At 41.1% G+C, this 13,506-nt stretch overlaps 1 protein-coding gene across 1 annotated transcript in view; it reads right to left on the bottom strand.

Annotated features, from left to right (window-relative positions):
• Nucleotides 1–13,506, bottom strand: part of sntg2 (syntrophin, gamma 2) — an 80,081-nt gene that overhangs the window by 23,397 nt on the left and 43,178 nt on the right. The window contains exons 10-12 of the mRNA XM_069719740.1: nucleotides 8,538–8,667; nucleotides 3,895–3,933; nucleotides 2,180–2,296 (exon numbers count right to left, since the gene is read on the bottom strand). Of these exons, the coding sequence (XP_069575841.1) occupies nucleotides 2,180–2,296; nucleotides 3,895–3,933; nucleotides 8,538–8,667 (286 nt within the window). The remainder of the gene's footprint in view (nucleotides 1–2,179; nucleotides 2,297–3,894; nucleotides 3,934–8,537; nucleotides 8,668–13,506) is intronic.

Below are 13,506 nucleotides of genomic sequence, written 5' to 3'. Positions count from 1 at the left end.
CACCAAGCTGTCTGTAAAAAAAGATGAAGAGAGGGCAGCTTCTATAACAGCATAAGGACCCTAAACACACCTCCAAATCTAATGGACATCCTCAAGAAACACAAGCTGGAGAATTTGCCATGAGCTTCAGTCTCCCATCCTAAACTGTGTAATAACCTCAGAGGAGAAGTGCAAGCAAGACAGACCCAGCATCTCACAGAGTTAGAAGCCTTTTGCATGGAACAATGGTTGAGATTCCCCCAAACAACAATTAAAGGGCTCTGGCTACAAAAAGCATTTACAAGCTACTTGCCAAAGGAGGTGTTACTAACCGACCAATCAGGACGTCCAAACTTTGACTTTGGACCCTTTACATTTCTTGTTATTTTGAAATTGTAATGGATAGAGATAAAAACAAAATTAAAAAAGTAATCTTATTTAAAATATTCAAGAAACTTGAACTTGAAACTTTATGGTTTTTGGAAATCAGGTCACCTACTTGCTTAACTATTCACAATAACAGAAATTTGAACTGGGGGTGCCGACAGGTTGCGTGACTCAGGCACCCCTTTGGCATGATATGAATTTAAAATGACCAATGACTAAATGTAGTGTTGGCTTGAGGGGCTTTTAGGAAGGTTTTATCAGTTGCTGTGCTGCACACTTCTCCAGCGTCATGTTGTTCCTTCAAGGGATGGTGAACTTCAAACCTCGAGGGAGGTTGAGGGCGACGTCAGTTCATTAATAACTTAATCTTGCTGGATTTATTGCCTTCCCAGTTTCACACCGAGTGTAGTTGTCACTTCATTGTTCACTTCACCCATCTCTCTACTGCTCTGCTCAAGCGGCAACCAGCAGTGACGTCACCTGTTGGTTTGTGAGCGGCCATCGTGATGCCTTGAGTTTGGAATTTGGCCGGTGCCACAGGCCTGTCAATCAAACAGACATACCCCCAAAAACATGATTTTATTTAGTTTATTTTCTAATTAATGAGGGATTATCTTCAGATGGACCGCCAGAAAACTAATAAGAAGGAGTGACTTTGGCTAACAACTCTGAGGTAACTCGTGGAGACATTTTATTGACATAGAATTTGATTAGACTAGTTTTAATGGGAATCTATGGAGACTTTTTGGAGCCAACCTCCAGTGGCACTTGGTGGTATTGCAGCTTAAGGCACTTCTGTATCGGCCTAATTTTCAGACGCGGAAGCTACGGCCACTTTTATATCCAGTCTATGGCCCCGCTCCATGTGGGTGTGGCGGGGATGAAGCCCCGCCCCTTACAAAGCATACAGAGAGCAGAAGCGAGAAGAGAAAGTAGTGCCTCTATGTCAATGACAGCAAAAGTGAAGAACAGACTTTCACACTAAGCTGAAATGAAATGGGTGCACAGAAATGAGGTAAATAATATCAGGAAAATATTTGTGGCTGGATCAGCACCATCGGTCGGCCGAATGCCAGCACTTATTTTATTATTTTCAAATTAAAAGCCCTTTAATGTTTCATAATCAGTCCAGACATAAACCGAGTTGGAAAAGAAGGCAATCAGATGGAAAATACTGGAACATATAAACCTGTTATTTTTTTTCCTGGTTTAGAAAGTGTGGTGTTGGTATGGAATAAATACCAGCAGTTTCAAGGCCAACATTGCACTGCACCAGAGGCCATACATGCAGACAAATCAATTATCATCCAATTGTAAAAAAGGGAATTAACCACGTGTAGTCAGCGGCACAGCCTTTGTCATTGTCAACTAACAGTCAGCCGTGATCACAACAAATATAAATTCATCAGCAGTCACTGCACGGCTGTCTTCTTTTATTCAATTATAACTGAGGCACACTGTATTTGACATACGCTGCCAACTTGTTTCAAAAGCACAGAACACGCAGCACAGAGAGGGGCAATCACAGATCAGTGAGCAGCAGAACAAAATGATCACGACTCTCACATACAAGAACAAAATCTAAATGGGCCCTGAACAATTATTACACTGTGCTGAGATCGGAGTAGAATTTAATCATCTGGATCTGAATTGTGAGTGTAAAGCCATCAGATAAACATGCTTCAGATTTTGGACAAAACCATTTCAAATGAACTTAATATTACACCCTTTTATATGTTTTAAATGGCTTTCTAAAGATCTGAATGACAAGTGAAAAGCATATTGAATAGGAAAATGATGAAAGACTAATTACCGGGGGACTTCTGAAGATATAAAAATATGGTCCTCTCAGTGCCAGGAACTTGAATGCTGAAGTTCGACAGGTGGCGCTGCTTTCGGGGCTTTCACACGCCCAGCCCACGTGAACAATCTGCAGAGAAGACATTTATAGTTTCATTATTTCAATGTGAAAAATATACACAATGAAAATGTTGCTCCTGCTCAGTCAAAAGGCCACAAGAGTAAAACATGCACCGCTGAAGTAAATGAATAAAAGCAGAGAAAACAGTGACATTGCTCAGAAGTGATGCATTTAAAAAGACAGTCTTTGTAAAGTGGTGCTGCAGTCTCAGCCGCACTGCAACAATTTACCTTTGATCTACACTAGATTGACTCGGTATGTTTCTCTGCTCTCATCCCATCTGAGGAAAAGCACAGAAAGATCCCGAGTGCCGCACAGTGCTGCCCTGCTTCCTTCTGTTACACTCTCATATCCTGTCATTAACTAGGTCCATCGATTTCTATGTACTGGTCTCCACTCCTTCCTGACAAAACCGTCACACTTATGAATTCTGCTGCTTTTCTTAAAATGAGGATGATTCGTTCCAAAATTGTTCCAAATCACTGAAAAATGTCATTCAATTGGCTTATTCACTGTGGAAATGCTACAACATGCAGAGCTGGAACGTTCCTTGCAAAGGACAATAGTCTGAACTGGGATCTCCACCCACTAGACATGTAGAGAGACACGTGACCTTTTAACATGTAAGTTCTACGATACTTTAACAATCTGCACATTGATAGTCACCAGATAGTGTCAATAAAAACCTAAAAAAAAACCTAATTAAAAGTTCAGAGTCTGACCATCTAACAAACTACTCCATCAGGGCAGATCCAAAAGGAGCCTTTAGATGAATAGCAACCAAACAGAAACCAGCAGTGATGTCATCGTTGGTTTATGAACGGCAGTTATGAATCCTCCAGCTCAGATTCTGTCCGTCACCATCTTTGCTAGTTCGGAGCGGTTTGAAGCAGGAAGTGACCATATTTGGACAAGCTGGGGGAGGAGCCAGCAGTGGATCTGACAGATCTGATTGGAAACCTGACGAAACTACATCCCGCCCACCGATAGCTGTAACCTGACTGCACCACAGGCCTGTCAATCAAACAGACACGCCCCCAAAACCAGGTCTTCTTGAATCTTCTTTTCTAATGAATGAGGGATTATTTTCAGATGGACCTCCAGAAAACTAATAAGAAGGAGTGACTTTAGCTAACAACACCGAGATAACTGATGGACACATTTTATTCACTTTGGATTTGATGAGAGAAGTTGAATGGGAGTCTATGGAGCCGGAGGCTTTTTGGAGCCGACCTCTAGTGGCACTCGCTGGTATTGCAGTTTAAGGCGATTCTGCATCGGCATCATTTCTCTTTTATTTTTTTAATCGTGTTTGGTGTAAAGTGTAGAATACCAACAACATCCAGAGATGTTGTCGAGAGCCGTACCCTGCACTTAATACCTGCAGCTTTCAGACTACTGGTGCCGAGTAAGGTTAGACAGGGTATCATTAAAGCACAACCTTTCAGTTTGATTCTGGCCCCTGTCACTGTTTTCGGTTCTGTCTCTACTATGACTGTTTACTAAAGGTGTGCAGTGAGAGGTGATTTAATGGGGCTGCTGCACCGTGGTTATTCCAAAAAATATATGTTGGGTTGGCTTGTCGAGTTCGGCCGGTGTCAGCATACCTGATCATCCGAAGAGCAGTATTTGTTGACTATCTTTATCTATGAGGGAAACAGAAATAAAATAGTGAGAGCTATAAAAAAAAAAAAAAATTAAAAAAAATATTACAGATTTTAATGCTTAAAGACATTCTGATCCTCTTAACAGCTGTGAATGAAGTTGTTGAGCGAGTACCAACACAAACGTGATCGCACTTTATTGATACACATTTCTGCTTAGTTCAGATGTACTTACCACTTTACTTCGACACAACTCATTAGATACAGCAAAGCAATAAACAGTCTCATCTGTATATAACATTTTGTGCAAAATACACATCAAATGGACATTTAATTATACATTCTACATTGGCGTACACGAAGCCAGTCAGTTCCACTGTGAAAGAAATTCCTACTCTGCATTTCTTCTGATCGCAAACAGAAGATTGTATTATATAGCCATTAAAAAAAAAAAAGAAAGAAAGAAGATAAATAGGAGTTTATGACACGCTGCATACGTGAGATGGTTTGATATGCACATGGTCTACTGTAGCACACATGTACAATAAAACACTTTGATAAATACAAATTAGCAACACGTTTTGCATTAATGACTTTGACAATATTTTATCCATGTAACACCATTTGTATTATATTTTCCGCATGAGTTTCTGAGTCCTCTACATCATCAATATGATAAATACTTTGCTGAAAAAACCTGTTGGGATACATTCTGACCTCTTGTAGATTATTAGTTCAGGTCATCTTTATAGTTTCAGAAAAGTTGAGCCAAGAGTAACATTTATATTGTTATTGATTTAAGGGAAATTACTTAATATTTTGCAGCCTACAGTTGAGTAAAATCGCTTGAAAATGTTTGCATCAAATTTGATACAGTAGATATTATAAGGTAATTTCTCTGCAAATCCATGTCAATTGTTATTGTATCGCATTTCATGATGCAATCTGCATTATACCTACAACGATGTCAAATACACGAAAAATACAAAAAAAAAGTAGTGTTAAATATGTAATCAGCATTATTACAGATGGAAATTAAAGTGACATGGAGCAGTTAGGGGAATGTGAGGATGATGAGGATGATGAGGAGGAGGAGGAGGAATGGACTCAAAATGTAATGCTTACTGCAGGAAACTCAGGTAGTAATAAGGAAGACTTGAGCGATAAAAGTGAAGTGTTTTCTCAGCAGTTCTGTCAAGCAGAGAAAAAGAGAAAAATCCAAAATGTCCCAGACCGCTATTAATTTATATATGTAACACTGGACACATTAAACGCCCTGCTCCCCTTCCTGTTTGGAAAAACAGCAAAAAACATCAACAAAAACTTCTGAATTTTCCAAATCCAATTAGTTTGTCTTTCTAAAATTAGCATAATTTTTTTGTACTTTGTCAAAAACACTTTTTTCAAAAACATTTACAATTTTTTTTTTTTTTTAACTAGAATTTTTAGCTATTTATTTGAGGTGTCAGGCTTTACAGGGTTAATGCATTCAGCCCCAAAGTGCTTTGAGTGATCGTGTATGCAAAACATTCACAATGAGTAGCAGCAGTGTACGTGTGTGTGTGTGTGTGTGTGTGTGTGTGTGTGTGTGTGTGTGTGTGTGTGTGTGTGTGTGTGTGTGTGTGTGTGTGTGAGTAGGAGGTTAGAGCCCTTCACACAAAATGAGTTGTTTACGTCGGTGGGAGGAGAGAAGAGTCGTTCGATAGTCTGATGGCCTGCGGATTAAAAACGGTTTTCTGAGTTGTGGGATTCTTGATTTCACACTGCGAGTCTCCCTGAAGGTACGAGTGCAAAGAGGCTGTGATGAGGGTGCGTCGAGTCCCCGATAATATCGAGTGCTCTCCCGATGACTCTCCATGTGGTGTGGAAGATGTCCTGAAGTGATGGTTGTTGCAGTTGTGACACCGGCTGAAGAGCGTTGAGGTCCAGTTCAGTTCCCCAAACAGACTGCGATGCTCTCGATCGTACCCCTCTACAAGTTTCCCAGAGTGTGGGTTGGCGTGCCGAAGTTTCTCGGAGAACACAAACATGGATGAGATTGTGTGATGACCAGCGATGTGTTGAGACCACGTGAGATTCTCGCTGACGTGAATACCGAAGAAGTTGGAGGTGGGATTTGCGGCTCTCTTCACTTCCTTGGGTCAAGAATCACCTCCGTAATGCGGTTGGTGTTTCAGGACAGATTGTTGTCTTGTCTGCCATCTCACCTCTTGTACTCTCCCTCATTGATCATCAATCCAATGACAGTATCATCTGCAAATGTGATGATACTGATGTTGTTCTGGGAGGCCACACGGAGAGACTGTAGAGCAGTCCTCGGTCTCCAAGTGTGAGAGGACCGTGTAGATGGCAGTCTTGACGGCATCTTCTGTAGACCTGTTCTGCTGGGAAGTGAACCGCAGACGTGTCCGGTACGTTCATATGTAGGTCGTGAACATCCATTCAAGGCACTTCATCACAAATGGAGTCCGTGAGACACGTCGCTGGCCTCTCCTCGGGAAGGGAGTCGATGGTCTGGAAGCAGGTTGATTACGACTGTGAAGACATCGGCCAGGTCTGATGATTAAAGAGTGCACAGCCTGGCATGCGGTCTGGGCCGGCCGCTTTCCAGGGATTTATCCTTCTCAGAGTCTGACTCGCTTCCGCTGAAGAAACAGTGAACCTGTATTCTTCCCCCGACGCCGCTGTGAGGTCCTCACGGTAGACGGAGCGTGTTTGTAGCTGCTCCGCTGACTCAGGCCTGTCGGTTCTCCGTGAAAATGAAAGCACGATAGCCTGTAATTCCCCACTGTGCTGTGATCCTGGTCCTTAAAGCTTGTGCTCAAGTGAGCAAACACTCGAGGTAAAGGCTCTAGCCTTTAGCTTAGCATGTAGCCCACCTCTCTTGTTGCATCTTCGCTTCCATCACTCCTTCCTCTGGTTGCACTGCTCCCTCATCAGGGATGCGGGCAGCCTTCGATGATTGGGGGCACGTCCAAGTCAGACTACAAGGGGGTTTGAAAGTCTGCTTTTCTGTTCTATGTTACAATTGCATTCGAGATGTACGTTTATAATAACCATAAGGACAACAATGACTTGCAAGCAGTGCAGATTTTGGAAGGAAAATGCAGAGATGCTTGTTATGATGGGTGCGATACTGGTGATCAGCTCAAGTAATAAAATGTGTTTAACTGAATACGATTAAACTATTGGGATTAGCAACGTAAATGCAAACAGCACATGAACTGGCAGCATTTAATAAACTGGGAAAGTGTGTTTCATAAACTAAAATGAATGTCTCTCTTATTTACTAAAAAAAGTAACCATGTCATTTTCTTACTAGTGATCTCAGAATAAGTAAAGAAACAAAATGGCTAAATGCATCAGAGTCAAGAGCAGGACAAAAGGAAGTCATGTCTGGTTCGATCCCAGACGGTTCCACATACAAATGCAATCTGCGGCAGAGTTACACGACGACCGAAGAACACCAGAGTTAAAGTCAGTGGATGAAGACAGAGATCAAATAAAGATCAGCAGGAGAAGATACATGTTCAGAAAACGTTTGTGAAACACACCGGAAGAGACGTCCGTTTCAAAATGTGCACCGTTTTTCTGGAACATCACGCAGCCAGAAAAATGTTGCAAAACAGTGAAACGTGTTCGCAGCGAACGCACACCTGGCGTGTCAGCATTTCCCTCTCTGCAAGCTGGTTGTTCCACATCAGCTGCATTCAGCAGCTTCATCGCCACCTGAAATCTGTGTATTGTTGAACACCAACAAGCTGCCAGATCCTTTTTTAATTCTCTCTAACCGAACATCAAACGGCATCAAATCATCCAGCAACACGCCAGATGACACTCATCCACGAGAAAAACTGGCGAGGGAAACCGAGGATGTCGCTCAGTCTATTTAGAGGTTGTAGGTCATTAAAACAAAAGTTCCGCTCTCTCCCAAAGCGGGCAGACAATTACATCCTGATTGGACATTTAGCAATCACACTCCACGTCTGTAATTAGGCGAAGCAGGCATGAATTAATCACACTTTAAAAAAAAAAAAAGGCAGCTGTGCGATCGACGAGCGCGCAGCGTTCAGTACGTCTGCATCCTCGCCGATCAAAAACGCTGCGCGTCATCGGTGTGAGAATCAAAGTGAAATAGGAGGGAATGAGAGAGAAGAGCACATGCAGAATGAGTACTTGGTACTCATTAATTAGGTATAAGAGCGTTTCTTTTTTTTATTGTGAGCAGAAGGGGAGAGGCCTCTGTCAATGAGTCAATGAGCACTCGTCAGGAAGGGTCTGTTAAAACCATGTTAAGTGTGTGGGAAGATTCATACAACGACTGTGGGCAAAACATATTCCAGTGTAAGTTTCAATGACTTCGGTATTAAAATGGTGTTATCAGCTTTAAACGATTAAAAGTGGATAACAATTCACTGAAATCTGGTAATTCCTAAACTGCAAACCTGCACATTTAGATTACTTAAAACAACCACGTCCATTTAGTGATTATATAACGTAGTGGATTCTATAGGAAGAATTAAAAATATAACACAACTCTACTTGATTAAAAAAAAAAAAAAAACAGGTTTTCTTTTCACTTTCATTTTTAACAAAGACTCCGAGGAAGATGGAGCTGAGCCTCTAATGTTCAGAGATGGACTTACATTCTCCTGTGTCAAGTCATTGATATTAGTAGATATTGCTTGGAGCCAGTCAGTGCTTTCTGCTGCAGTGCAAAATTGAAGAATATTGGTGCTGGCTCCATCCAAGGCAAAGACTTCAAAACAGTTGGACCTGGAGGAGCATAAAAGTTGAAGATTAGACAGAAACAGAGCAGAATATTGAAGGTGATGTTGTAGAAAGTTAAGGTGGAGCGGTTTGTTACAAGTTGCAATCATCGAAACGTGAAGCTTCAGTTCCCCCGTTATATAAAGCAGAGGATCTCTCATGAGGGGGGAGTGACACCAAATTATAAAAATATCTTTGCTACATATAACCAGGGAGAGGCACATCCCAGATCCTAAATGTCAGTTACCGATGTTCAAATCAAATCATTTTACAGTATAAAAGCTCAGCTAATGGCTGCAAAGGAAAAGAAACATGGACAGGCGGCATGAATTGATAAAAAAAGGCATTTCATAAGAAAAATGGATTGAATCTAATATTTGAAAGCTCAAAAGTCCCTCTGTAGAGGCAGTGTTTGGTTTGTCCAGAACCGCCCACTTCAGCCCACCACGCCATTTGACAAGCTTGTGCTTATTCTCCTCATGTGCTCTGAAGTCCTCAGCGTAATGACTACCAACTCTAATTTTTGTGCAGCTAAAAGAGTACATGTGATCCGTTTTAAGGAAACGTACAGCACAGTGCTGTTAGTCTTCCCCAATAAAGTAATTCAATTCCATTGGTCTACGACTTAATCCAAGAAGAGTGATTGTGTTGTCTTCCTCCTGCTGATGCTCATGATGTTAGTGGCTCCTACGTCACAGACTTCAGGCTGCCAGTCAAGATGAGAGATCGAAGCAGTGGCACACTGACAAGAGAAAATGTAGAAAAAAGAAGGAAAAAAAAAAGGGAAAAACTCCTGTTTGTGTACTATTATGCAGATTAAAGAGTGTTTTAGGTTATTCTGAAATGTTCTTTTAGATTTGGCCCATGGCGATCCCTCCAGATACATTTTTGGCCCTTCATATGAATTCATTCGGGGCCCCTTATAGGTTTGTCCTTTCTGGGCAGCTGTAGAAACACGGCAGTGCAACACGCTGTGGGAGAGGACGTGCTCCTGATGTAGGGATGATGCGCTCATACCAAGGTAACAAAAACACAAATCTTAGTTTCAGGTAATTTAACATAATTGTGAATATTATATTCCATTTCTGCCAATAATCCCCCGTCACCGGTTCTCTAATTGAGGATGTAAGAATAGTATCGACCGTCCATCTCAAGCTAATTTAGAAGATAAATGTTGAGCTATTCCTTTAATTAATTTTTCACTAAAGATTAAAGCAGCGAAATATTTGCATAAAGTGTATGATATATATATATCTATAACTCAACTTGACCAAAGCACAAACAAATCTATGAAAAAGTCGATTTTAAAAAATGAAGAGAAGTGAAGCGAGCGCACTGCATGTCAAAATGAAACCCGCTGCAGCCTCTCATCACAAACCCCTTACAGGAAGAGACGAGGTTATTAATAGGACAAAGTTGTTGCATATTTCACATGGAGATCCGTGAGGTTAAGCACATTGCTTTAAAAATACAATTAACTTCTCTGTTGATGGGATGCTGATGAGGTCATCTGAGCGGGATCACGCTCATCAGCAGAGTCGATACTTTCCGACATTTAATTCCAGTGCATTTGCACGCTGCTGATGCTTTCAGCTTTTTGAGATAGTTGTCAAGAAAACACCACTTAACGTACGAGACGCCCCGAAGTGGAGACGCGTGGAACCATGGAGGGGAAAAAAATTAATAAAAAAAACCTGAAGGTTGGAGAAGTGTTGAGCAGCAGCGAGGAGACGTAGCGAAGGAATACGTGAGGCGAAGGCTGATAAACACGGAAACAACAGAAGGCTTCCAGAGCACAGTATGAAGAGGGAAATCTGCTCCGACAGCTCCTAAACCAAACACTTCCTCCTCGCTCAGATGCAGCAGGTCCTCGAGGTTAGATGTTAGAAAGTCAGCATTCCTAACGAATCCTCTGGTGAGTGGGACTTTTACACTGTATCTGCAATACGCTTGTTAAAATCGTATGTTCCGCTGCCTGTGTATTGACCCGCTGACTCTCCAGGGGGGAACTGACTGGACTTAAATGTCGTTTTTTTATTTTTTTATTTCACAAAGGGCGAACATTGTTTGCCAGCGTGTGCCTGATCCAAATGAGTTGTATGCTTTGATTTGTAAAACTTGAAAGTGTCACAAATAGATGATCAGAGTGCATTTGTTTTGCAAACCTGCAAAGCATCTGCACTTGTCTGTCAGCGAGTAATGCAGGGATAAAGTGAGCAACACAGACTCTACAGTTTCAGTTAGATCCTTTTCAGTTGATGCAAAACCTCCGAGGCCGACGGAGGAAATGCAGAAAAAAAAAAAAAAGGATGAATGAAGAGCTCCCAAAGCAGAGATTAATCAAAGGAGTGGACAGCTGGCAGATCAATGTCAGGAGAACACAACCCCGTCAGGAGGAGCTGCTGCAGCTCCTCCACCGTCACCGAGCAGAAACCCTCACAGATAAGATGATCTGGGGACACTCAGACTCTTTCATACATCTGCACAAATTATTGTGCCTCTCCTGCTGACGAGGCAGTAAGAAATCCACGGAGACAGAGAACGGACGTCAACACGCAGGATAATACATGAAGGAGAATACAGGGGGAAATGTTTTTGAGGGGAAATCAGCCATTAGTCTCCGTGTAGCACGAATGCCAATGAGAGGGAAAATGTGTCACGGCTCTTGATTAGTGAAGCAGGGGAAAGGGCAGGCTTTGGGGCATTTCGTTTTCAGCATAATGAATGAGATAAAAAAAAAAAAAAAAAATGTGTTTGCTTTGGATCTCCTACGAAGAAACGCATAGATGTAACTTCAACTCCATGACAGCGATCAAACAGCTGCAATGAAAACCGCTCAGTGTGATATCATGTTCTTTTATTAAAAGTGGCCATCCTTTTTCATTCAATTAAACCACCGTTTTTATGCTTCTTCTTTCCTGCATTTTTCTGCGATATTGATTTGTGTAAGTAGGTTTTGTTTTCTTTGGTATTTATTGCAATTTCCTCTAATTGCTAGTCTCAGTCTTGAATCAGAGCTGCATGAAAGCTGTAGACTTATTGGATAACACCCACGACCGCCCTCATCGCGGTCCGTGGGGTAATCTGATGTTTTATGTAGCTGCCGAGTTTCAACAAAGTCAGCTTCCCACTTGTAAAATGAAATGGGAACACGAGTGGATGAAGACGCTGGTCAGCTGGAACGTGTCCCTGGATGGAGCTGAACTAACGCTGTCAGCAGAACGACCGTTCAAGGAAGCACATTTCTGTTTACTTTGGGTCCGACTTGAAAACAAACATTTGAAATAATTCATCTTAAAAAAAAGAAAGAAAAAAAAAAAGGAAATGGAATAATACACACATGACAGGTATCTAAGGTAATCAAGAGCCTGCCCAGTGGTAAGGTGTGTAATACTGGGGGAAGAATACCGGGCAACGTTTTCCTCAGGTTCCACTGAAGAACAACCGTCATCATAAGCAGTCGGGTTTTAAAGGTCATTACTCTCAAACGTTGGAAGCTCTCCGACCGCCACCGATGAGTTAATTGCCGTTTCTTTGTTTTAAATGAAGCAATCCTATATTATTGAAGCAAAAGATCTGTGATCTTTGATTTTTTTTTTCTGGAAGCCCAAAACAATTGAACGTTATCCAAAACTTAGAAGATGACCTTCGTCAGCGTTTCTGTTTGGAGCTAAAGCCAAATAAACAACAACAACAACAACAACAAAATCCAAAGAAAGAGGATCCTGAACAGAGCTGAATATGAGTGAGGACAGTTGTTCCTACATAATTGCATGTTCAGATATTCTTTATAAATGAAAATATAGTGATTACTTCAGCAGATTGTTGTGTTCTGGCGTGTTTGTTGCTCAGTTAGTGACTCAAGCTGGTCACACACGTATATGAATAAATCTAGAAATGAAAAAATGATTTTTGTTTTGGTTTGTGTGTAATTTTGGGTATTGACATGTTCCTATCCACACAAATACCAAACCATTTGAATACTTTTAAACAAATGCACGCATCAAAACCTAAATAAATATTCATATTCTACGTACAGATTTTTAAATTCAACTTCACGGGTCTAAAAATCTCCACTTTTGAAAAGCTATCCGTGTACACACACATCTCCAAATATGACACCGTTTTGTATTAATTTACATATTAAATGTTAAAAACTTACACAAATCACCTGATATGCAGATCAGTTTGCATTTTTATGAGTTTTTAGAATCCAAAGACAAAAAAAAAAATAAGTGATGCGTTTAATTGATATCTTTTCTTTTTGAATTGAATTCGTGAGTTATTTCAAATAGTGAATAATGTTTTCCAAAATAGAGCAGCAGTTAGGACACAAATACCTAATATGGACTCTATAGAGCCTATGAAGGTAAATATATATGGTTTAAATATGTTAGTGCTCGGAGGACATGTTCTGCTGGTAAAACAGTCCCAGAGTTGTGTTTCTCCGAGGACCTTCTGCCTGGTAGTCTGAGATACATTCAGCCTAAAGTAAAGCAGACCTCACTTTTCATTTGTCCATCAGGTAATACACGTTTGTGACCATTTCGAATAAAATGTCTCTCCATAATCTTGTCAGTGGGGGTTTCTGAACGCTCTGCTTTCACGGAGGAAATATATTCACGACGAGTGAAAATGCTGATCGGTTCTTCCAACATCTTTACTGCACCAACGAACTGGGGAGGAAATTCAAATAAATCAGACAGTAAAAAAAATTATGACAAATGATGAGCTCAAACAAAAAAGTCTGAAAAATGGTGTCAGAGAAAACTGCTGAGCGAGAGGAACGAGAATGAGAGACAGGAAGTGACCTGCCTGCAGACGTCTGGCTGAGCAGTCATTTCA

This window comes from Brachyistius frenatus, unplaced genomic scaffold (assembly GCF_029030835.1).
Source record: "Brachyistius frenatus isolate BFR_SWC_R1_liver_20210118 unplaced genomic scaffold, ASM2903083v1 Contig_222, whole genome shotgun sequence".
Taxonomy (NCBI): Eukaryota; Metazoa; Chordata; class Actinopteri; family Embiotocidae; genus Brachyistius; species Brachyistius frenatus.
This window is presented reverse-complemented; position numbering and strand designations above follow the sequence as displayed.